General features: G+C 37.5%; 1 protein-coding gene across 12 annotated transcripts in view; it reads right to left on the reverse strand.

The window, feature by feature from the left end:
• Nucleotides 1–23,978, reverse strand: part of LOC132615930 (ubiquitin-like-specific protease 1D) — a 39,806-nt gene extending 15,828 nt beyond the window's left edge. For 2 of the 12 annotated variants that reach the window (XM_060330530.1, XM_060330529.1), the window contains exons 1-8: nt 23,482–23,978; nt 17,605–17,644; nt 16,751–16,845; nt 16,421–16,668; nt 15,964–16,012; nt 10,080–10,159; nt 9,947–9,976; nt 9,740–9,835 (exon numbers count right to left, since the gene is read on the reverse strand). In XM_060330530.1, coding sequence (XP_060186513.1) covers nt 9,740–9,835; nt 9,947–9,976; nt 10,080–10,159; nt 15,964–16,012; nt 16,421–16,668; nt 16,751–16,845; nt 17,605–17,644; nt 23,482–23,793 — 950 coding nt within the window. In that variant the 5' untranslated portion in view covers nt 23,794–23,978. Of the gene's footprint in view, nt 1–9,739; nt 9,836–9,946; nt 9,977–10,079; nt 10,160–15,963; nt 16,013–16,420; nt 16,669–16,750; nt 16,846–17,604; nt 17,723–23,481 lie in introns of all 12 variants that reach the window. The other 10 variants (XM_060330528.1, XM_060330527.1, XM_060330526.1 and 7 more) reach the window with 10 other exon arrangements.
• Between the last annotated feature and the right edge of the window lie 1,695 nt (nt 23,979–25,673).

Raw genomic sequence — 25,673 nt, forward strand, 5'->3', positions numbered from 1 at the left:
TTTTTGTTTGTGAGGCCTCGGACAAAGTGTTGCATGGTAGAGTGAAAAATTGTGAAAAATTTGCGAGCCTACTAGCTCAGGGGTACCGCTGCGGCGGGCCGCTCTAGCGGCGGGCCGCTCGCCGCCGCGGTCAACTGGGAAATGGGTTGTCCGCTATGATGGGCACTGGACCACTATAGTGAGGCCGCTGCAGCAGAACCAGGCTCGCCGCAGCGGAGGGACGATTTTGGTGTGGTCCGCTACAGCGGGCACTTACCCGCTATAGCAGGACCGCTGCAGCGACGGTTGGACCGCCGCAGCGGTCGACAGGGACAGAATCCCGATTTTTAAACACTTAGTTCCGAATTCTTTATTCATAAAACTCCAAAACAATTCCCAACAAGCACCTAGGGCGAAATTCTAAGCTAGGGCAAGAATATCCTTGAGAGGTAAGCCTCAACCGTTCCTTCCATCATTACGCTTTCATCTCTATGGTTATCATCCCTTTTTTGGGTCTACAATGGTGAATTGAGAATAGTAACCCTAGAACTTAATAGACTTTCTTGATAAAAAAAAAAAAGAAACTTAATAGACTTTCAATAGTTGGTTGGTTATGAATATTATTGTTTTATCACCAAAAGGCTTGGGTTATCACTTTCTAATCAAGAATTGAACCATTAGAGACATGAACTAAGTGAATTGAGACTTAGGGTTTCATAAAGATGATAGCTTGACCATAGAAACTGCTGATAAGAGATAATTTGATTCAATAGCCTTGTAAATTGATAGTTCGTGGTCGTTAAGGCCAATGTTAGGATGATTTACGCCTAGTAATCATTCACCCATTAGAAAAGAAGTAAGGTGGAAGGGTGTTCATTGTATTGATATTGTTCACTAGAGTGATTGTGACTTTTTTTGCATCTTAATTGCTAGACTTTGAGCATTCCAAGACATTACGGAAAGGAAAGGCTATAGCGGAGTAATCTGCATTGTTTCAACTCTGCAGTTGAGGTAGGTTACGGTCTACTTGAGTTAGACTTTGATTAGTTGGTTGTATGTGTTGTGAAATTGATAGGAGAAAGCATGTCTAGTCTTCAAGCATAATGTGTGTGGTTGAAATTCCTATATGCTATTGATTGAGTGATTATGTGGGCTTAGTGCCGCCATTCGATATGTTGTGAACTATAGGTTGATGATATTTGTGGGGAGAAGTTAATATGATCTTCTTAGTGAAATTGAGGTACAAATTGATAAATCAATTATTGAAGGCGATGAGACAATAAATATGTATAGATATGAAAAGGCACATTTGATCGGGGGTGAGGATGTGACCTACATGTATGAACAGGCACATTTGACCGGGGATGAGGATGTGGCCTAGTTGTGAACTCAGGTCCAAGGAGTGAATCCGGAATGAGGGTACATGGACACCATGGGTCCCCTACAGGTCATGACTATTGGGCAATGACACCAATTAGCATGTATGTACGCGAGTGGTCAGTGACTAAGTTTTTTTTTTTTGAGACTGGTAACATGTATATTTATATATATATATATATTAAACCTGCACCATGACAGTGCAGCCATACAAAATTAAAAAAAACACCCCACCATGCTGCAGACTACTGCTTCACAAGGAACCTATCATATCAACTAGTGATTCAGCCTCTTCTACGTAGTTTTCTTTATACCAAAAGTGAAACAAAATGACACAATTCATCTTAATTTTCTGCACAGAATTACATTTGTCTTCAAAAACTCTATTGTTCCTCTCCTTCCAAATTATCCACCAAATAACTGCTGGGACAAGTTTCCACCAACTCTTTTGTCTTACTGCTCCCCCATTATAGTTCCAGCACTTCAATAACTCACAGCTGTTCGCCGGCATAGTCCAACTTAGTCCTACCATGTTCAGGAAAAATTGCCACAATTGTATAGTGAAAGGACAATGTATAAATAAATGTGAGTTACTTTCTCTGGCTGCATCACACAGAACACATCTAGTACATAGATGAAAACCCCTTCTCCTTAAGTTTTCCTGGGTGAGACATGCTTCTCTTGCTACCAGCCAAGAGAAACATGAAACCTTATACGGTGCCTTAGTGACTGAGTATTGAGAATGTTGTTGGTAGACTTATTTCCGTTCTTTGCTTCTGTTGACTTGATTTTGATATCATTGGGTGACTGATTGTTAATATCATTGGTTGACTTGTTGTGGGCTATTTGATTATGTGTTGTTAACTGGTCTGTCTATTTTATTGATTTTATGAGTCATGCTTGATACTAATCTTAGTCGGCCTATGATATCTACCGGTACATAGTGTTTGTACTGATACTACCTTGCTGCATTCTTTTGAGTGCGGATTGTGATCTAGAGACTGCTACCCGACCTCATATTTAGCGTTGAGGCCATTTGCTGATAGATTGAGGGTGAGTTTTTATCCATGCCAGGCCGCCCGAAGATCTTCTTTTTCTAATGTCTATTTCCATTCCAGACATTGATGGTTATTTATTTCAGATAGTATACATTCCTTAGACATGTTTTGGATTAGATTCCTTGTACGGTGACTTTCGGATTTTGGGGATGTAATAGTTAGAACTTCCGCATTTACGCTATTAATTTATGGCATGACTATTTATTGGTTTATCTTGTGTTTAACTGTTATGAATTGGTTAACTAAAAATGGACTTGAATAGCCGGAAAAACTTTCCTTTGTCTTCCAAACCTAAGTTACCACCTTCTGTGGAGGCTTACACAGCCATTTCTTTCTTCCTTCTCAGCTAAGTTAGTGTTTGCTGGCCAGATATGGGGGATCATAGGATCTACTTCAATGCTGGATTTAAATCCTTCGACATTACTAAATGGGTTACTGACAGTCCCATTTGGTATGAATGCGTGGAAAAAAGCCGTAATATGATGAGAAGATCTTCCATCAGCAGCAAGATCATGGAATGGATTTGCTCCGTTCTAAAAGAGGCCTCGAAAGATCAGAAGAACACAGTAAGAAGATGGAAAACCTCAGACCAGGGCTCAGAACATTTTTGTACCAGAAAATATAACGAGCATGGGAGATACATGAGTATTTTATCCTTAAATGGAGATGGGAGATCTGTCATTATTATCCCTGAAATAGCATTGAATGCTGGTTGGTGTGAAATTGCATTTAAGATAGAAAGGTTTATTAAATGCTCTCCAAAGACGGGTATAATAGTTCCTTCAAGACGCACTGAAGTCAACTACCCTTTTGCTAAGGCAGTACAACAAAGCAAATGGCAATCCAAGAGTCTCAGAGAAGCAGAAGTGAGAACGAAGAAGGGAAACATTGATATCAGTGATTCCACTGGCTCCAAGGATGATGGGTTGTTAAAAAGATGCTTAGTAGGGTGTTGTGGAGAAGAAGCAGATGAGAAACCCGCCTTGCCGATGTGAGAAGGTGGACATCAATCAACTGGAATTCGGTAATTGGGGTCAATATTTATGAGATGAATGGCGGTCTATTTCTATTCGAGTTCCTAATAGGTTCATGGCTGAGAAGATTCTTCAAGGCCAATGGAACTGGAAAAAATCCAGGTTCCTACTGGAATGGTGGAGCCCCATGGTGGGGTGTTTGTCAGACTCTGTTTCAGTCAAGAACACTTGGATCAAAGCAGTTGGTGTTCCTCTTAATCTCTGGTCCAAGAGAGTTTTCCAAGAAATAGGAGATCTATGTGGAGGATGGGTTGCTACGGAAGAAGAGACAGAGTTGAAAAACCATCTCAAATGGGCAAGAATCTTGGTATCCAATGATGGCAGAGATCTTCCAAGAGAAGTGACAATAGTTCGAGAGGGATTGTCTTATCATATCCCGATATGGGCAGAAGTCAAAACTAGGGTTGAAACTCCATCGGAAGCCACCACCGGAGCTGTCAGAGAAGAGATTGCAGAAGAGACAGTCGAGGTTGCAAGTCGCAATAGTGACCGCTGGACAAAAGAGAATCTGACTTGTAACATAAGAAAATCCCAGAATTTTAGGGATTTGAACTGGGGAAAGCACGTAGTGTGCAGTTGTCAAATAGCTAGAGGTTCTGATGCAGCAGTAGCACGTGACCAGCTTGTGAGAATTTTAAATGAAACTGTAAAATTGCCCCCCCCCCCCCCCCCCCCCCCACCCCCCACACACACAGAGCCCAAGTCTGTGAATATTACTAAAGGGGAAGATGGGCCTGATTTAGCTGAGCTTTTAATTTTCAATGGCATTCAACATTCTCAATGGGAAGAAAAGGCAGATGACAGAAGGACCGTAGCACTGGATATCTTTCTTCTAGAACAGTCTTCCACGCATGCAAACACACAGGGTGAAAGAGTCGTTATTTCTTCTATAGAGATAGTAACGAACACAAAGGGGATGGAAATTGGGGAGCTCGGACAACAAGAAGGGTTTGGAGAAGCAACAATCCACAAAAAGGATGTTGAAGACAAAATTGGCGAAGATAGCGAGACGTTTCAGGCAGGGGAGAATTCACTTACTCTGAGAGATAACTGGGAAATTGAAGAGGCTGAACCTTTGCTCATTCAACAACAACAATCCTTTCTTGAAAAAGAGATGGAGGCAACAGAATGGGTACATCAAAACATGATCAAGATAAGCAAAATTCTTGGGGGAGATTTGCAGGGGCACGAAGAGAAGGCTCTGGAACTTCTAAAGCAAATCGATAGTAGTCAACAAGCTAGAAGGATGGTGTCAGATTTCGAATGCAAGAAGACAAGATTCAAAGGTGCCCAGGAATTGAAAGGCCTAATCACTTTTGATGTCAAATACAAAAGCAATGGTAAAAGGAATAAGGGGAGGAGTTCGACTAATGTTGATCCGTGAATTTCAAACTGGTATCATGGAATGTTAGGGGATTGAACAAAAAGGTTAAAAGAACAATGGTGAGAAGTTTAGTACTAGACTAGAATGCAGATATCATTTGTATCCAGGAAACTAAACTAGAAGGGAATTTTATAGAGGTGGTTAAGGAGATATGGGGTGGCAGGTGGATGAGGTTTGCTTGGTTGGAGGCTAGTGGTACAAGAGGGGGGTATTTTGTTGGTGTGGGACAGTAGGGTTTGGAAGGGGAAAGTGCTTGAAATTGGTGCCTATACTTTGACTTGTAAATTTGAGGCACAATTGCAGGATTTCTCGTCATATTACTGGGGTATATGCACCTAACTCCTACTTAGAAAGGAGGATAGTGTGGGATGAGATTGGGTCTGTAAGGGGACTGATGGAAGGGCCATGGGCAGTTTGCGGTGACTTTCATGTCACTAGATTTAGCTCAGAAAAGAGGAATTGTAATACAAGAACAAGGGGTATGGTGGAATTCTCTGATTTTATAGAAGATATGAACCTAATTGATACCCAACTTGAGGGTGGAAATTTCACTTGGTTCAAAGTGGATAATCATGAGATAGCTTCAAGAATTGACAGGATCCTTATTTCTAAAGAATGGGATGACAGCTTCAATAATATCAAACAATAACTTCTCCAGAGGCTAATTTCTGATCACTTTCTAGTAGCATTACAAAGTGGTACTAGGGTTCAGAACAAAAATTATTTCAAGTTTGAAAATTGGCGGTTGGGATTGGAAGGCTTTACTGATAGAGTTAGTGTTTGGTGGAGTTCTTTTAATTTTATTGGGAGACCTAACTACATTCTTGCTTGCAAACTGAAAGCTCTTAAAACAAAGCTAAAGGAATGGAGCAAGAGTGAGCAAGGAAACCTGAACTCTCAAAGAAAGAAATTGTTGGGGCAGATGGCAGAGCTGGATTCAGTACTTGGTGACAGACCTTTAACTGAGGAGGAAATAGCAAAGAAGACTGCAATTTATATGGAGTATGAGGAACTTGTCAAGAATGAAGAGATTTCATGGAGACAGAAGCCTAGGACCTTATGGCTACAAGAAGGTGATAAAGCTTTTTCACAAAATGGCTCATGCTCACAAGAGGTACAACAACATTGATCAATTGCTAGTTCAAGGAAAGTTAACTCAGGATCCTGTCAAAATGAAAGGGGAAATCATTGACTTTTATCAGCAGCTTTATACAGAAACTGAAGAATGGAGGCCTTCCTGTCATTTTGAAAGATGCCCTGTCATCTCAGAGGAAGGGAGGGATCTTTTACAAGGCAGGTTTGAGGAACAAGAAGTACTGAAATGTTTGAAGTTGTGCGCAGCCGATAAAGCCCCTGGGACCAGATAGTTTCACCATGGGCTTTTTCATCAAATGCTGGGAAGTGGTGAAACATGATATAATGAATGCTATGCAGAATTTCCATGATCAAGAATTCTTTGAAAGAAGCTTCAATGCTACTTTCATTGCATTGATTCCTAAGAAGAAAGGGGCAAAGGAACTGAGGGATTTCAGGCCTATCAGTTTGATAGGCAGTTTCTACAAGCTAATTTCCATAGTGTTGACAGAAAGATTGATAGGGGTAATGACAAAGCTGGTAGATTCTCAACAAATGGCATTTATCAAAGGAAGACAAATCATGGACGCTGTGTTAGTGGCAAATGAAGCTGTGGATTCTAGACTTAAGCAACAAAAACCTGGAATTCTATGCAAGTTAGACATTGAGAAAGCATATGATCATGTTAATTGGGTTTTTCTGCTAAAATTATTGGAAAGGATGGGCTTCGGACATAAATGGATTCAGTGGATCAAGCATTGCATCACAACTGTCATTTCTCAATTCTTATTAATGGTTCTCCTGCAGGTTTTTTCGGATCACAAAGAGGTCTTAGGCAAGGAGATCCTTTGTCTCCTTTTTTGTTCCTTCTGGTTATGGAAGGCCTCAATAATATGATAAACACAGCTAGTTTAAATGGGTGGATTCAAGGTTTTGAAGTGGCTACAGCTGATAGGGGCAGCATGGAAGTGATACATCTCCAGTATGCTGATGACACTCATTTTTTGTGACGCACAAAAAGATCAGTTGAGATACTTGAGGGTGATCTTAGTCTTATTTGAAGGTGTTTCTGGTTTACACATTAACTGGAGGAAAAGCCTTTTATTCCCCATCAATGAGGTCACAGAGATGGTACAACTAAATGCAATTCTAGGTGGAGAAGTTGGCGCTTTACCAACTACTTATCTAGGAATGCCACTGGGAGCAAAATCTAAATCCATAGGAATTTGGGACAGTGTTATTGAAAAATGTGAGAAGAAATTGGCCAAATGGAAGACTCAATACTATCTTTGGGGGGTAGGTTGACGCTCATTCACTCAGTCTTAGATGCTCTTCCTACATATATGATGTCTTTGTTTCCAATCCCAGCAGGGGTCATTAAAAGGCTGGACAGAATCAGGAGAGCATTCCTATGGCAAGGTAACAAAGAAAAGAAAGGGTATCATCTAGTCAAATGGGAAGCTCTTACTTTTGGAAAGAAATATGGAGGTCTGGGAATCAGGAATTTGAAGATTCACAATAAAGCAGTGAAGATGAAATGGCTGTGGAGACTTACCAATGCGAATCAGACTCTATGGGGTAAAGTTATAAATGCAAAATATGAGAAGGAAGACAAATCGATGACCAAGGAGGTTGATATACCATATGGGATTAGTTTATGGAGGTCCATCAGGGCCTTTTGGAGTGAACTGAAAAGCAAAACAAAGATCAAAGTCCTGGATGGTAACAAAACTAGCTTCTGGGATGACAACTGGCATGAAATAGGGATTCTTAAAGTACACTTCCCCGACATATTCAATCTTGTGCTTCACCAACAGAAGACTATAGCAGAAATGTGGACACCTCAAGGTTAGGATATAACTTTCAAAAGATTACTCAATGATTGGGAGATGGACAGGGTAACTGAATTTTACAGCATACTTGCACAATTCAGTGGTGTACAGGCAGGTGAAGATGTATTGAGATGGCAAGGTAACAACAGTGGTGATTTCAAGGTGTATGCAGCATATAGGTTGATGAATCGGTCTAATCAACAGATTGATAATTGGCCTTGGAAACATATTTAGAGAACTAATATCCCACACAAAGTAGCTTGTTTTGTGTGGCTCTTGGCAAAGGAACCTGTCCTCACCAAGGAAAATTTAATGAAAAGACAGATAACATTGTGTCCCAAATGTTTATTGTGTGGAGATAAAGCAGAGACAGTTAACCATCTATTCCTACATTGCGAATTGACTGAACAGCTGTGGAGAATTTTCTTTAACCTTAAAGGCATATCCTGGATCATGCCTGGAAAGATTACAGAAGCTTTACAGAGTTGGGAGGAAGCAGGGTCTATGGCAAAGAACAGAAGTAGATGGAGAATTGTCCCTGCTTGCATCTGGTGGACAATCTGGAAGGAGAGGAATTCAAGATGTTTTGAAAATATAGAGAATAGTATGCAGAAGATCAAACTGAATTGTCTTTTGCTATTATGTTTTTGGTGTAAACAGATATTTTCAGATGATACTGCTACCATAATTAATGTGCTAGATTCAATATGAGGTAGATCAGTTTAGCTTCTGAAGTACAATTGTAAATATGGTTTCAGTACAACCCATGTACTGTGTTGCCCACTTATATATATACACAATAGTTACCAGTTTAAAAAAAAGGACTTGAATGAGTAGATGGTTAGGCGTATTGGTTCGCCCACTAGGAGTTAGTGTGGGTGCCAGTCATGGCGGGTTGGGTCGTGACATACTTATTATGGCATACCTGAATGAAACAGATTTCTTTTATAAGATGAGGCTGAAGAGCCAACACTTATGTCATTCGTTAAAATGATATTTCATTTGGCGTGGTACATACATTTGTCATACATGGGTATATGAAATAGGTGGTTCACTCGAAGGGAGTTAAAGGCATCGAATGTCGGTCACGCACTCATCCAGTTTCGATCTCTTTTTTATCGTCGCTGGATTAATACGACACGTGCTTGGGTTCAAAAGAAGGCATTCCAGTGCACCAAGACAACGGTCCCTCTATGCTCAGGATCCTAGAAAAGGTCGAACCACATTGGGTCTATTGTATGCAGCATAACTCGCATTTTTGCATGAGGTTGTTTCTACAACTTGAACTTGTGACATCCTGGTCACACCGTGGCAACTCTTACTGGAGCTAAGCTATTACTACAACAAAAATATCTTTTGTTAATATGCAATTACTTCTATGATATTAAAATGTTATGATAGATTGGATAGAAATAACGATAACACAAGTGTTGACCAACTTCATGCATCCCCGAAGTCAACAATTTCATTCTATAAAGGCAGTAAGTGAAGAGATTATCCAAACCAGCGGCTAAAAATTAAGTCCGTAAGAAATTTCCATTAGTAAGTTAGTAGGTATTTATTAGTTTATCATAAAACTTTTGCAGGCGGCTAACTAGCAACAGTACCAAATGATCTGCTGATGTTGGGAAAAGGCAAAACGATATTACTGCGGTACTCATCAAATTCAAACACAAGATTTCAGAAAATTATTATTACATGATTGTGTCTGTATATGCATATGAGACACAACATATATTTAATCAGCTAAGCTCTATAATAGACATTATACTAGAGATTGCTTTAATGGAAACAGAAAGTTAGAAAACAGCTCTTTGTTCAGAAGGTGATATTTTCTTTGGAACTGACATCAAGACTCCTTAGTTTCATTCTTCTTTTCCTTTTATAATTTTTCCCTTTTTCTTACGGAAAATTCAAAGCAACCTATTCCTAATAGATGTCCAATCTATCTATTCATTGATCAACAATGTGACTATCAGACAAAATATTTTGTTAACTCACCGGATGTAGAAATTCATTATAGTCGATGACAAATATGCTTCAGGTGCAAGAGATTCCATGTCCGAACAACAAATTTCAACAGATTCAGGATCAACCCTATTTCAATGCAAAAACAATAAAGAAACGGTAAGCAACAAAAAAAAATGGAACTCCCCAAGGTTATAAGTAATGCATAATGGGTCAGTAAGGTTGTGATTCATGCCATACCGTGAAGGATAGTATATCTTGGTTGCCTTTCTGCAGGAAAAAGAGGAATATAAGAAATATCAACAATTGCTCACTGTACTCAGATCAGGTGCTGATGTCACTGTGAGAAGATGCTAATTTACAAATATATTACCGTTCAACCACTTGGTCCACTCGCTCTGTCTCTATAATTGCATCAGGTTCCCCCTCATCCACTAGAACAACAGCCTCCCCCTGAGAAAATAATGAATCGAATATGGCAGAAGACCATATTCAGTATTTGGAAAGCAAGGAGCGAAAAAGGCGACGAGGGCACGCTTCACCAAAGCGATGAGAGAAGCATGAAGCGAAGCACACATTTTTTTCAACTGAAGTGCAATTTAATACAAAAATAAAAAAAAATATTAATTTGGATGCAAGTGCAGGAGTTAGACCCAAGATGAGTTAGTTGGGCAGTTAGAGTTGTTAGAATTCTGTTAGTTAGTTCATTTCTGTTGATTCTATTCATTCTATAAAGCCAATCTGTAATTTAGATTCATTCATTATAATACAAGTTACTTCTTTCTCTGTCTAAACTCTATCTCTCAATTCAGCTTCCTTCTCGGTTATCCTTGAACTAGCTTTTCCCCTTCCTCGAGTTAGTTCTCCTGGATTGATCAGTTTCCATCATATATCTGTGTTTGTGCATTAATTGGTATCAGAGCAATCGATCCTCGGCATTGCAATTAGGACTCGAAGCAAGAACCAAGATAAACCAGTATAAGAAATGGAAGACAAGCTGTCACAAATTCAAGAACAGTTGCAGAAATAGATGGAGGGTATGACGAGCATGAATGAAAGGAAAACGCAGACTAATAAGAAATTGTTGGAAATGAAGGACGCCATTGGAGTTATGACTCAAAAAGGGAAAGATAAGGAGCAGGTGAGAGCTGAATCATCAACCAACAGAGTCTGTTCATTGGACGGTCATCTTGAAGGTCAAAACAGAGAACCTCAGAATGGTTAGGCGCATAATGGAAATGATTCTTCAACAAGAGATCCGGATCTTCTTGAAGACATGCTTCTTGCCACACTTTTTACAGAAGATGAAGGTGATGTATATTTTAAATTTGGAAGAGATGCAGTCGCTCCTCACATGTTCGATCAAATGCCTGAGAGAAATGGGATGTCAAGGAGTAACATGATATCTGATTATGTACCTTTGGCTTCTTGGTACTCTATTCAGCTGGTTATTTTTATGTGAATTCTTGTAATGCCTTCATGTTGGAATATGAGAAAATGAATTTGGATAATGAAAAGGAGAAGCATAACGGAGTTGGTGCGAAGCAATGGGAATTGGATAAATTGTTGTTAAATAAAGGCCAGCAGCAATTCTTTCACCTCAAATATGATCAAATTAGGTTTCCAGGGGTGAAAAATGCATTTAATAACAAAACTTATGATGTTTATTCAAGAGCTGCTTGGAAAGAAGTGCTCTCATGGCAAGCTCGTGGGCCTGCACTTGGAAAGACGAGTTCAACATCTTTTGGGCGGACAAAAAAAGTTTTCCCAGTCAGTAGATACTTTGGCCATATCCTATTGATGCTAAGTTCCTATTATCATCTACCTGAAGCTGCTTTGGAAAGAAGATTGGTAAAAAAAGGCAACAAAACTGCATGTCAAGTGTTAGTCAATTGGGACCAGCATAACTGCGGATCAGGCTACATGGCAGTACCTTTCTGAGTTGCAACACAGGTTTCCATCCTTGAGGTCAAGGATGTTCTTTACGAAGGGGTATTGATGCAAGTGCAGGAGTTAGACCCAAGATGAGTTAGTTGGGCAGTTAGAGTTGTTAGAATTCTGTTAGTCAGTTCATTTCTGTTGATTCTTCATTCGATTCTATTCACTCTATAAAGCCAATATGTAATTGTACTTAGATTAATTTATTCAAGATAATACAAGTTACTTCTTTCTCTCTCTAAACTCTATCTCTCAATTCAGCTTCCTTCTCGGTTAATCCCTGAACTAGCTTTTCCCCTTCTTCGAGTTAATTCTCCTGGATTGATTAATTTCCATCATATCTGTGTTTGTGCATCAATTCGGCTAGGTTTTCATGAAATATCGAAGAGGGGAAGAGAAGATATAAGAAAAACAGTAAGGGGAGAAGAGAAGAAGAAGTGAAGAACTTACCTTGAAGTCCTAGAATTGGAGGAGAACAAGAGCAGCAACTTCGAGTAGCAGTAGCAGGAAGAAAATGCATAAGTCTTTGTTGCAATTGTTTTAAACTTAGACCTAAAATTAACCCTGATTTCAATTACAGTTCCAAAAGTCTCGCTTTTTCGCTTAAGCGACGCTTCACGCCTCAGTCGCTTGTCATTTCTTCTGCTGAAGCGCACGCTTTTCTGTTCTCACCTCGCTTCAGGACACAAAACTGTTGGACCCAATGCCTTGCCTCGCCTTGCTTCACGAAGCGAGCGCTTTTAATAACACTAACCACATTAGGAATAAAGTAAAAGCTCAAGACTTCCGAGACAATGAACTATATTCAGGGTAAAAAGAATAAATAAAGCACAAGAGACTACAGAAATTCATCATGTCCCTCCGCAATGTCCTAGCAAATTTTTGACTTATCATCATCGTCTGCACTCTTCATCCAGTCCAAACAATTCATGCCAGGCACTAGATTCTTTGCAGGTTGCCTACAGAGAGTTATCCCGTTGCCACTCAGAATTCAGAAAGGTATTCGTTTTACTCGTAATCGCAATCCTATCTATACTTGCCTGAGTTATCATTGTCTGTTACCAGCTCATTATGCTTTTGCATCATCACTATCATCTGTTTCAATTCCTAAGACTACAGGTGAAGCTCTTTCTCATCCAGACTTGCGACAAGCTATGATTGAGGAGATATCAGTCTTACACTCTAGCCATCTAGTGGTACTTGAGAACTTGTTCCTCTACCTCCATGTAAGTCTACAGTTGGTTGTCGTTTGATATATTCGGTGAAGGTTGGCCCTGATGGATAGATTGATCAAGCCCGACTGGTTGCCGAAGGCTATACACAGGTTTTTCGTCATGACTACGGTGATAGCTTCTCTCCTGTGGCTAAGATTGCTTTAGTCCGTCTCCTTTTATCAATGGTTGTTATTCGCCATTGGCCTTACAAATGTTTTTGTTCATGGAGATCTCAAAGATGAGGTATATATGGAGCAACCACCAGAGTCTGTTGCTTAGGGGGAGCCTCTTAGTGATCCTAGAAGACATGGGAGGTTGGTAGAAAAATTGAATTATCTCACTGTGACTCAACCACATTACCTTCCCGGTTAGTGTTGTAAGTCAGTTCTTGAATTCTTCTTGTGACAATCATTAAAATGCAGTCATTCGCAGTCTCCGGTACATAAAATCTTCTCCAGGAAAAGGACTACTTTACGAAGACGGAGAACATGAGCAAATCGTTTGATATACAGATGTAGATTGGGCAAAGCCACCCTCAGACGATCTACCTATGGGTAATGTGTTTTAGTTGGACAAAATTTGGTGCTTGGAAACGTAAAACAAAATGTGGCTGCTCGACCGAGTGCAGAAGCTGAATAACGAGCTATGGTAGTGGCTACATGTTCGGAAACAACCTCCCTACCTCCCAAGGCAGGGGTAAGGTCTGTGTACAATCTACCCTCCCCAGACCCCACCTTGTGGGATTATACTGGGTATGTTGTTGTTGTTGTTGTTGTTGTTGGTAGTGGCTACATGTGAACTTATATGGATCAAGCAACTGTTGGAGGAGTTAAAAAGTTTGGAAAATTAATGAAATAAAACTTGAGTGATAAATGAGGCTACACTTTTTTTTTTTTGAAATTGATAAATGAGGCTACACTTCACATTGCATCGACTCTGGTATTTCTCGAGAGGACTGAAAACATAGAAATTGATTGTTTTTTCGTGAGAGAAAAGATACTCCCAGCCTCGAGTTTGCGTACATAAAATACAGAGAATGAAATATTAACACAGTGTCTTGTTAATTACTTAGTTGTTTGAGGGGAAGGAGGGGTGATCTTCAATACTCTTGCATCTACCATCTCTACTTTGTTTGTGATCTTAAAGTATGATCTTTGCCTCCTAGAATAAGAACACAAACATGTGACAGCTCATAGGTTCCTGGCATTTTTTTCTTCGAATGGTGTAGTCTTGATGAGTATGTTCGAGATTTCTATTTTTTATGTCAAGTGGGCAATACTATCATGAATGTAACTCACCATGAAGAGTTTCTCTTCATTTCTTAAAATAACTAAACTTATGGAATTTTCATCCCTCTGTCTCTTCATTTCTTAAAATAAGTAAGTTTACGAAATTTTCATCCTTTAGTTATATTGATATTTTGGACAAATTTTCATCCTTTAGTTATAGTGTTTCAGAATATTGTCTAATGTCCGAGGATTAATTTATTCTTGTAAAGAGAAAAGGAAGAGGAGAAGAAAATAAGAGGACACGAGGTTTTGGAAATATTTTATTTATTATGCCCTAAAATTTTAGGGTTTAACTAGTGCTTACATATGGTCTAGATTAGGAAAGCACGTGTAATAAAATCTTCACATTTAATACAGAATACTATCTATCTAATTTAAGCTATCTGAAGATTCTCACAAATCCTTACCACAATTACAAACAACAACAACATACCCAGTAAATTTCCACAATGTAGGGTCTGGGGAGGGTAGAGTGTACGCAGACCTTACCGAAAGGTGAGGAGGTTGTTTCCGAAAGAACCTTACCACAATTACAAAGATTGATGTAATTTTAAAAATAGCTTTTTTTTTTAGATGCCGTCATTTCTGGAACCTTGAAATTATGTAAGAATATTTACTAGTTGGCCATCTGAATTGATGACTCATAGTAACATATCTCCGGTCAATGAATTGCCAAAAATTTATTTCTATTTCTTTTATGAAACTTGGGATTTTATAGGGGTTTAGTTGTATCTGCTAGATTTTAGTTTTTGATCAGGAGACATCATCACAAAGTTTGTGAAGTGAAATGATCAACTTGTAAATATATTCACCATGTCCTAATTAGCCGGTCCTAGAACAAGTAATATATGTAGCAAGCTTGAGAGAATCCTTGTGAATATTCTAGAATATATGTAAATATAGTAGATCACTTGATTTACTCCTATTGTAAGAATATAGTGATTTGTTTCCTTTTTAGCACATGTAAACATATATATTTAAACTCAATAGCTTGAGGGAATAATCAAGCCAAGTTCTGGCTTATTTCTCTTCCACTTCACATTTCTGATCATTATACCCTAGCAAACTTCTACGGAATAATTAAACAAGAAGAAATAAGGAGGGACTAAGTGGTTAAAGTATTAATAAGCTCATCAATCAATGTGTACCTACTGCAACTAGCCACCCCCTCCCCCTAACGAAGGAAAGAAAAGGAGAGAAAGAAAGAGGTAGTGGTGCACTGCAACAACCATTTGAGCAGTCTTTAGCATGTGAATATTTACCATTCACCAAAAGACTTAAAGCTATTGCCCGAAATTGTAATAGCGCAGTACATTAGTGATATTGTCCACTTTAAGCCTAGGCCCACAAAGCTGTAAAGCGTGTCATTAGGGGTCTAAGACTTGTCATCTTATATACTCAGCATTTCTCCCATGTTTTGCCGATGTTGGATTTGCCTAGGGTGTCACATACACCTTCCCGTGCGGATTCAACGTCCTCGTTAAAGTTGGCCCCACTATCATCTCAAAGATGTGAGATTCGCCTAAACTTAGTTGAACGCTCAAATTTGCCCCACCATCGCCCAAGGTTGCACGCGGAGTGACTCTGGTACCATTTGTAATAGCCTACCCCAATCATTAGGGTCTAGGACTTGTTTTCTTATATATCCAACATCTCTCCCGAGTTTGTCAATGTGAGATTTTCCTAGAATGTCATAGAAAGAAAATAGCAGCTCCCAATATGACAAATGCAAGTAATCATATATACAAAAAAGTAGTCACACGCCTACACCGGAGCTAGCCGGAATGGGATAACTAGGATAAATGAGAAGCCTTACATTTGCATGCCTTCTAGTATATGAAGATCGGGCTTGAGAGGCTTTGGTCCTGAAAAGAAAAAGATTAAATTACTAGCAAACACGTATTCCTTTTGTTTCATTATTTATAATAGGACACCAAAAGATACAAATTGCAGCCAAAGGGAGACAGGAAAGGAAATGAATAACCATAACAAGTCAAAGTTTCATGGTTCATACATGGGTGTTTTAGCAAACCAGTACAACAAATAATGTCTTAATGTAGCTTGAAGATCACAAGTGCTTTAGAATATCAAATTAATATCATGACCAAAATGACCTCCAAAGTATCTTTGGACTTAAAAATTGAAATTCAGGTAGGAGAAGAGAGGAGCTTCCAGTAATAACCAAGATAATAATAGCAACAATAAAGTGATAGCAGAAAAATTATCTAAGAAAGTCAAGTGAAATAGAAGAACCCAAAAAACAAAACACATACTTCTCCGAGAAACAGATGGTGATACTTTCTTCAGAACAACGACTAGAAGAATCCCTTCCCTTTAGATCAACATTTAAAACTTGTTCACCATTGTCTACAGGAAATTTATAACGTGCTTCCTGTGACAACGACTCTCGCTTGTGCCGTTTTCTTTTTGAGAACTGGTTGTTTAATGTCTTTTCGCGGTCACAGGGATTCAGAGCATATAATTCTTCTTGGAAAGCATTGGCTGGCTTAGACTCTGCCTGCTATTCAATAAGCAAAAGTAATAAAAATTAATGGTTAACTTCAAGGAGAAGAAGAGAAATGAATTTAAGAATGAGACTGTACTTTTGCTTCCAACTTGTTCAAAAAACAAGCAGCAAAGGTGGCCTGTGAAGAGGACACAGATGGTGAAGCCTGTGGCTCGAAGTTATCAGGTGCACCTATAAAGTCGCATCCAACTTTCAGGCTCTCCTTTTCGAAGAAATAACTTTAGTAAAGCAAATTAAAATAACAAATAAGACGCACTTCTGATTCCCACACAGTTGTCCATGTACATGCACATGCACACAAACCCACAGCCATTCTTGTTTGTATGAAGAGACTCACAAAAATACCTACAGTGAACTATAAATCTCTTCAAGATGGGCAGTAGGCACACTAGACAGTAGGCGGGATTCGTGTTCTTTATTCATGCAGCAGCTTCAGCACTATATGGAAGCATGGAATTCAAGATAGAGCAAAGCTCCTATGGAGTCTATTAGAACTAAGCAGAAAAAGTAATAAATATGAAACAAAAAGATGAAGAGCCTATAAAGAACGATGTGTCAGTTATGCAAGCATAGTTCCTACAGGGGATATCAAGAAAAAGATTCATTGTTGCAAGCCCCGAGTCTGATGATTAGATGTGAACCTAAAGACGGAAAGAGATTGTAAAATAGAATTTGGGAAAACTTTTCAGAACTTCCTAGGGAGACCAGTGCAGAAGTCATGTGCCTCATGCACGTGATACAACTGATTATGTTCGTTCACCTCTCAGGAACTCCGAAGATTTTCTGCCTCTGTACTTACGTCCCAGACTCCCATTTCCCCTAAAGGAACTCTCCTTAATTTAAATATATATAAGAACTTATAGAGTGAAGACAGCAGATAACTTAACATAGATACAACACACACAAAGAGACCAGAAGTATTGACCTTACCAATAGAACAAAAGTCATGCCTCACGCATCCATCAACTTCCTGTCGAAATAGATGCAGCAAGGATGCTCAATTATACTATCATCGAAGAGGATAAAACGTACTTCTTTTGAAGGTGGACTGTGGAATAATTGAGAATATCATTACGATTATGAATCAAATTCAAAAACTCCAACACTAACGAATTGGCATGATTGTAAAAAAAAATCACAAAAATGCAGAATTTAGTGTGAAGACTCACACAAATTCCATTATGAATTATAGTTGTTATGGGTTTCAGTAAAGAGCTTTGTGTTATCTTATTATGGTGCTAGGTCCGCAATAAAAGAAGAAAAAATTGGAATGCAGAAACTCAGAATTTGGAATGGTCTTTATGAAAAGAATGTTTTAGCATTGCTTCATGGGGATACAGGTTCATTTATGAAGAAACATTTTTGAAACATTTTTTTGTTCAACACCATATTTTCACTGTTAAGGGGAGTGTGTTAAGAAGCTGAAGAGATCTTTCTTTTTCGTGTATGTCTGTATATTCTTGTATTAGATAGGTTCCCCAAGGTTGATTTGCTACTTTTACAACTTGATATCATATCTGGGAGCTACCAACCTGTGAGTAAACAGTATTTAAAAGAAGTAAAATGAATCAACTTCATATGGATGATAACATCAAAATATGAGGCAGAGTAGTCTGCAAAAATTATTATCGACATCTTCCTTTACTGATAAGTCAAACAATATTTCTTCCAAATTTCTACTTAGCAGTTTAAGGAAAAATATTTCTTCCAAATGATGGAACTTATGGGGTTTATTATTCTTGCAGAAAGTAAGTTCAATCGATATATTTTAAAAATCTTCAGTTTTGCATTGCATGTGTCAGCCAAATGATTGAACAAGTTTGAGCTCCTTATTGCTAAGTATGCTTATTGATCTTTCAATTAAGCAAGCTAATCTCGAAAATATTGAGAATCGAACGCAGTTATAATGTTCAAGAGAAAAAGATTGAAGTTTTTCGTGCACGCTAAGGGAAGAGCAGAAAGGAAATTCTCAACTATGCCAAGCACAAGAAACTGATAGATTTACTTCATGCAATGTCACTAATAACTATGGAGAGAGTGTTTTTTCCCTATAATTATCACCTCAAACCATTCAAGTGGAGGAAAAGGGATACAAGAGTAAAATCTAATTTAATACTCAATTTATGTGGCGCACTTCCCTTTTTAGTTTGTCACAAAAAGAATGCCACCTTTCTATATTTAGAATCAATTTAAATTTAAAATTCTCATTTTAACCTTAGTAAAATTATTTATAGCCACAAACATGTCTATGGCTTGTTTTCAACCACAAGTTTCAAAAGTCTTTCTTTCTTCAACTCTGTGTCGAGTCAAACAAGACAACACATAAGAAAATAACTCAAGTTGTACATGTAAAGAAATGGATCGCCCTCTTCTTGCAATCACAAAGTGAAGAGGTTTCATAAACTGCAAGTGAAAAACCAAAGTTTGTCTCGTGCAAGCAAGCAGATTGGAATAGGTCCAGCATCGCTGATCTTTTGCCAATTGGTACTGATCTGACATTAATAGATCTAAAAGCACAGGTACAAGGAAAAAGAAGATGGCTTCGTATTACAGAACCAGGTTCTTTATGACAAAAAGGGAAGAATGGAAATAATAGGAATAAAGGATTTATCCTATTCCAAGATGGTTAATCTGCAAAAACAGTTCACTTAAACTTAGATGGTTAAGCTGCAAAAACAGTCCACTCCATTTATCCGGGTTATCTAGGTAAAGGATATGCTCTGGGTTATAAAAGGAAATCTACTATTCTTCCAAAACCCTTTTTGATTGGGCATGCCACTGAAGGGTTACGAATATTCTAAGGAAGGATCATGACATTTGAATAGTGAGTTTCAGAAGGAGCACACCCTCGCGAAAGTCCCCCCATAGAAACCTTAAGAAGCTTTCTCAAATCTGTCTAGTAAAAGACACGACAACGAAATTGAACTCATATGTTCTAACTGGTTCTATAAAATAAATAGAGATCCTCTTGACTCCCGTCATCCTTAATTGGACAAGTAATAGAGGCCTAGAGGTTGATGAAGTTGGAACGAAGATCATGGAAGACTAGTATTCAATTTCAGTAGAGACAAAACACCAGGCAATTTCTTCCAATCTGCCTAAGTACTAGTGCCCAGAGTTATCTGACACATCTACAGGGGGGATAACACAGGTACCTGGTGAAATAGCCGAGGAGCAAGCAAGCTAGCCCAGACACCGTTTGGAAAGAGAAAAGGTTGACAATTACTAGTATTTTATTCACCTTATAATGGTACTACAATTGTTTTAAAAAATATTATATCTCTAAGCAAGCTCACAAGCTATATAACATTGTCTAGCCATTTACATCATTTTGATTGCATTGGAAAAAAAAAAATTACATAAGCAACTGTTTATCAATTTATTTCTAGCAACTATTTCCCTTTCAGAATATCTTTTACTCCTCAGCCTCCAAATTGCCATGTTATGCACAAGGAGGTTGACATCCTAGGACCATTCTTGCTGTCTTTGAAATCACAAAGCCTTCCATGTCAATAGCCAATACAGACACCAAAAGTTGTTCTTTGCATTAGGGCGAAATATGTAGATAGCCCCTCAAACTCGGCACCAATTATCAGTTAGATACATTAGCTATCTCAGTGATCATATATATAACTTTTCTCGGTGATGTGTCTCGTGCACATGCCAATCTGACCTGGCAACACGAGTGTCACTTATTCACTTTTCATTAAGAACACATCTGCAACAGTAAAAAACAAGGAACTTCCTTCTTCTTCTTTTTTACCTTAATTTCCACTTACAATTAATCCCAAATAAAAAATACTAACAATTACCACCTTCTTCCCCCTCCCATCTTTCTTCTTTGATTTTTCCACCACCACCACCGTTAAATATATCAAGCATGGACCTTCTTTTTTATCGAGTACTAATCTGGTTAACTGAGAGGGAGCTACAGTAAATGACAAACAATGATGGTCAATCGAGAAAATTCTATGGAACTTATTTACCAAATTAATTTGAGAGGCTATCTATGCATTTCGCCTTGCATTAGCCATCCCATGCCGAATAGCATAAAAAACATCATTATCATCAGAGATTGCAAAGTCGTATTTCTCAACATGAAAGAGTATAAACAATGACTTCCTCTTTTTTGAATGTTAGCTTGGTTTAAAACAGCTTCACGCAGCTGTCCAGCCAGAGAACGAGACCAACAAATAATTTTATTTTCAAGGAGATAATGTTGTTATCTTGTTATTCCAGGTTAAGAACCTTGTATTGCGAGGACTAGTTTGGAGCTTTGTTTCACTAGACACTAGCAACCCATGATTCCCTTTTTAATTTTCCACAGCAAAGTGAGTTCCTGAGTGGTGCTTATCATCGAGATGAGCTGAGGCGAGATCAGTTGCACTGCGAGATGATGAAAGTGATTCATTAAAATTTCAGTCATTATCACTGGCTTCACTGAGGATTTCTTCTCAATACAAAGGTTAAGACAAGGTGACTTCCTGTCTTTGTTTGTTTATAATGGTGATGGTAGGTCTCAACTTGATACTTAAACTGGATGATCTTCTCACAGTCATTTACTTTGATGAGTCTAATAATTATGTCGTCTACATATACCACCAGATAAGCACTTTTTTTAATCAAGAAATAAAATTAAGAGAGACGCCAGATAAGCACATTAACCAGGTGAAATACAACAATGAAACACTGAGTGATCTGCTTCACTGCGTTCTCTATTTTGAAAAACAATACAGAACTTTCCAACCCTAGCTCGTAGAGACTGTTTTTAATCCATAAAAAACCCAAATTTCGCAGGAAATGGTACTCTACATAGTTCACAATCACACTACTCCTAATTCATACTTCTCCGACTTGTAACAAGATGCTATATACTGCAATACAATAACTATTCTCTTGTACAGCTGACTGTAAAGCATAGGATTATTCAGAGGTTAGTCTATAATAGCATTGTAGCAAGTTACTCTATTTAGAGTTAATAGTTAAAAACACACCTAAACTATCACTTTTTGGCGAGTTTCACACCCCAACTATCACATGCTCCTTTTTTCCTACCTGAACTATCACCATTTATTTATTAAAACACACCTCGAGTTTAGGTATATATTAAAACACACCTCGATATTTCCTACCTAAACTATCACTAACTATTCAACTAGGAGTGTTTTAATTACATAGATGGTTATAGTTCAGGTAGGAAAAGGGAACAGTTGATAGTTGGAATGTGAAATTCGCCAAAAAGTAATATTTCAAGTGTGTTTTTTTACCATTACAACAACTACATATCCAGTATAATCCCACAAGTGGGGTCTGGTGAGGGTAGTGTGTACGTCGACCTTACCCCTACCTTGGGAGGTAGAGAGGGTGTTTCCAATAAACCCTCGGCTCAAGAAAAAACATATCAAAGTAGTATGGAAAAGACAGTTACCAATTTCAAAAAAAAAAAAGTAGTATGGAAAAGAAATAACGGAAGTGAAGAAGCCACGACAAAATACTAAAGATAGCATGATAAAGCATTCTAGAAAGAAAGAAAGAGGGGAGGGGGACCAGTAACTACAACAAAATATACTCCCTCTGCCCCAAGTTATGTGGCATACTTTCCTTTTTAATATGTCCCAAAAAGAATATCACCTTTCAATATTTTTTTTAATCAAAATATCACCTTTCTATATTTAGAAACAATTTAACTTTATGAGATGATTTACTGGCAAACAGATATCTGAGACTTATTTTGGACCAAAAATTTGAAAAGTGTTCCTTTCTTTCTTAAACTCCGTGCCTAGTCAAATGGTGCCACATAAATTGGGACGGAGGAAGTACTATAATCGAGGTACAAGACACAACAGATAGTAACAGAAATCAAAGAACAAGAAACTACACGACTAATACTACGAATACTAGTAGTGTTTTTTACCATTATCTCATTAAAATTTCACGAAATGCAGTAAATAAACGAGCAACAAATACCTACAACCATACAATACTAGAAATGGAACTGTGAAATTAAACATAGATGGTGATCGTTCAGGTAGAAAAAGGGAAACAACTGATAGTTAGGGTGTGAAACTTGCAAAAAGAAAGTGATATTTCAGGTGTGTTTTTAACCATTATCTCACTAAATTTCACGAAATGCAGTGAATGCACGAGCTAGAAAATACCTACAACCACACAATGATAGAAATGGAACTGTGATATTAAACATAGATGGTGATAGTTCAGGTAGGAAAAGAGAACAACTTATAGTTGGGATGTGAAACTCGCGAAAAGGTAATATTTCAGGTGTGTTTTTTACCATTATCTCACTAAATTTCACGAAATGCACTGAATGCACGAGCAACAAAAATACCTACAAACACACAATTCTAGAAATAGAACTGTGAAATTAAACAAGTGAGTCAAAGTACAAGTGCCCACAATGTGAAACTCACGAAAAAGTGATATTTCAGGTGTGTTTTTTACCATTATCTCATTAAAATCTCCCTAAAAGCTTGAAGACACAACCGACAAAACACTTACAACCACACAATACTAGAAATGGAACCACGAAATTAAACAGTGATAAAAGTCAAAGTCAAAATAATACTATAATGGAGGTACAAGACACAACAGATAGTAACAGATATCGAAGAACAAGAAACTACAGACTAATACTACAAATACTAGTAGGGGTTTTTACCATTATCTCATTAAAATTTCACGGAATGCAGTAAATACAAGAGCAACAAAACACCTAAAAGCACACAATTCTAGAAATGGAACTATGAAATTAAACGAAGAGGAACTTGAAATAAAAGTGAAAAGTCAAACCTTTTGAGACCCGACCCGTTTCCTTCGTTCTAATTCATCTTCGTGCAATTTAATATTAGCTTTAAGCTTTTGACCACCATCAGGTAACCTAGCACCAATGTTGCTAGACAATGACTTTTTTAACCTCGCAATTTTATCAATTAAATCTGTATTTGATAAGTGCGAAATTCCTTCTTCTCCGTCCATGGTGAACGGTTGATGTTTTATCGCCGAGGTAACAACTAGCTCAGCCGGAGGATCGTCGTTGTTGTTGATTAGCTTGTCCCAGTCAATTGCTATTCCTTTACTCCCCAGTTCCTCTCCTTTTTTCATGTGTGTAGGAAGGAAAAATGGAAGGGAGGAAGGGGGTTAATTGTGAACTTCTTTACTCTGGAATTTGTTTTTTTATTGCTAGAAACTAGAAATAGAGAGAGGTACTATACCTTTATAGGAAATGCAAAGTTTATTGCCACAGGGATCCAGGTGAGCGACAATGCTTTTAGTAATCAGCAGCGAAAAAGAATAGTATTACGTAGAAAACGAAAACGCTTATCAGTACTCTGTGTTTTTTTTATTTTAAATGCCCCTAGAATTATTAATTAATATGAATATTTAAATAACTTTACCCTTATTTATATCTAACTTATAGCATGTGTTTGGTATGCCGGAGAGTATTTTCCTATTTTCTTTTGTTCGATTGCACTTAAGATTTTGAAAAATGTTTTCCTCAAAATTAAAGAAAATGGTTTACATAAAAATTTGGGGAAAAATATTTTCCGGATTAATAAAAACAAAAACGCATTCGCCAACCCACCCCCATTACGCCCTACTCCCACTGCGGCGACCCTCTCCCCCAAATTTTCTATTTTATACATTTGTTATTTTTATAAAAACCCTCCCCCCCCAACACACACACACAACGCTACTCCCCACCACTAAAAGTTACACTCCGAATTCAAAAACTTCATAGTGATTTTACTTTGAGTATATGCAAATGCTCTTATAATGACATTTTCCAACTTGTGCACCAACCACAAGAAAATGAGTAAAAAACTACTTATTTTTCGAGAAAATATTTTCTTAAAAACATGTTCGTCATACCAAACCCACCCATGATCTTTCTTCATTAAATGTTTACTCTATTTATGTAATCTTTATTAATGACAAATTTCTACTAAGGATAAAATGTGGATAAAATAACTAATTGGGTTTTGAACTTCTAAAACGACTACTGATTTGAGACAACTATTTTTACTAACCACGACAGATAATTTGAGTCAGAGAGAGTAATCAGCAACAAAAAAAAATAGAAAAACAAAAACCCTTAGTAATCCTTTTTGCATTTTGCCCCTAATTTTTTTTCTAATTTTTAGATTCTCTTATTTTCACTATTCCACTTTTGTTTGTGTACTATACTAAAAATAGTTATTCACTTTTACTTGTCTAGTTTGGAAATCAAGAGAGAACTTATCACTTAGTTCTTAATTTTATCTTTCTTACTATTAACTATAAATATTTTTCAATGCATTTTCCAAAATATTGAATTTGATATATTCAAAGGGTGATATAATAAACTTATGATTTTATTAATTACTCCTTAAGGGGTGTGTCAAATCAAACATGGACAAGTAAAGATGGACGCAGGGATTAATGAGCAGCGAAAAAGAATTAGAAAAACAAAAACACTTAGTAATCCTTTTGCATTTTGCCCCTGATCCCTTTTTCTAATTTTTTATATTCTCTTATTTTTACTTCACGCTTGATCTTATATTACTTGTCACATTTCCCTTTTACACATTCTTGAAGAAATAATAAATAATAATTTACCATTAATGTAAACAATATTTTTTGCTTTTAAAAATAATTAATTTTAAGGGTAAAATGAAAAAAGGTTAATTAATTTTATTTTTTTGCATTTTGTAAATTACAATTTTTTGAGAAGGGCATTTTAGTAATGTTAAAGACTAATGTGAGATGAAGGGAATCTGTACCAGTACTTTCTGATCTTTTCACTTTTATAAAGAAGTGAAATTATGTTAAAATTGCATGTAAAAGTTAGGTTGATTTTTAAGTTTACAATCTACTCGTGATTTTGGAATCAGAAGGATGCTTGGACTAAATTGACATTATTATTATTTTGACTAGAATGACATCTCACTCATTGTTCAGGGAATAACATTCTTCTTTATTTATATGATGAAGTTAATAGGATG

This window comes from Lycium barbarum, chromosome 10 (assembly GCF_019175385.1).
Source record: "Lycium barbarum isolate Lr01 chromosome 10, ASM1917538v2, whole genome shotgun sequence".
Classification (NCBI taxonomy): domain Eukaryota; kingdom Viridiplantae; phylum Streptophyta; class Magnoliopsida; order Solanales; family Solanaceae; genus Lycium; species Lycium barbarum.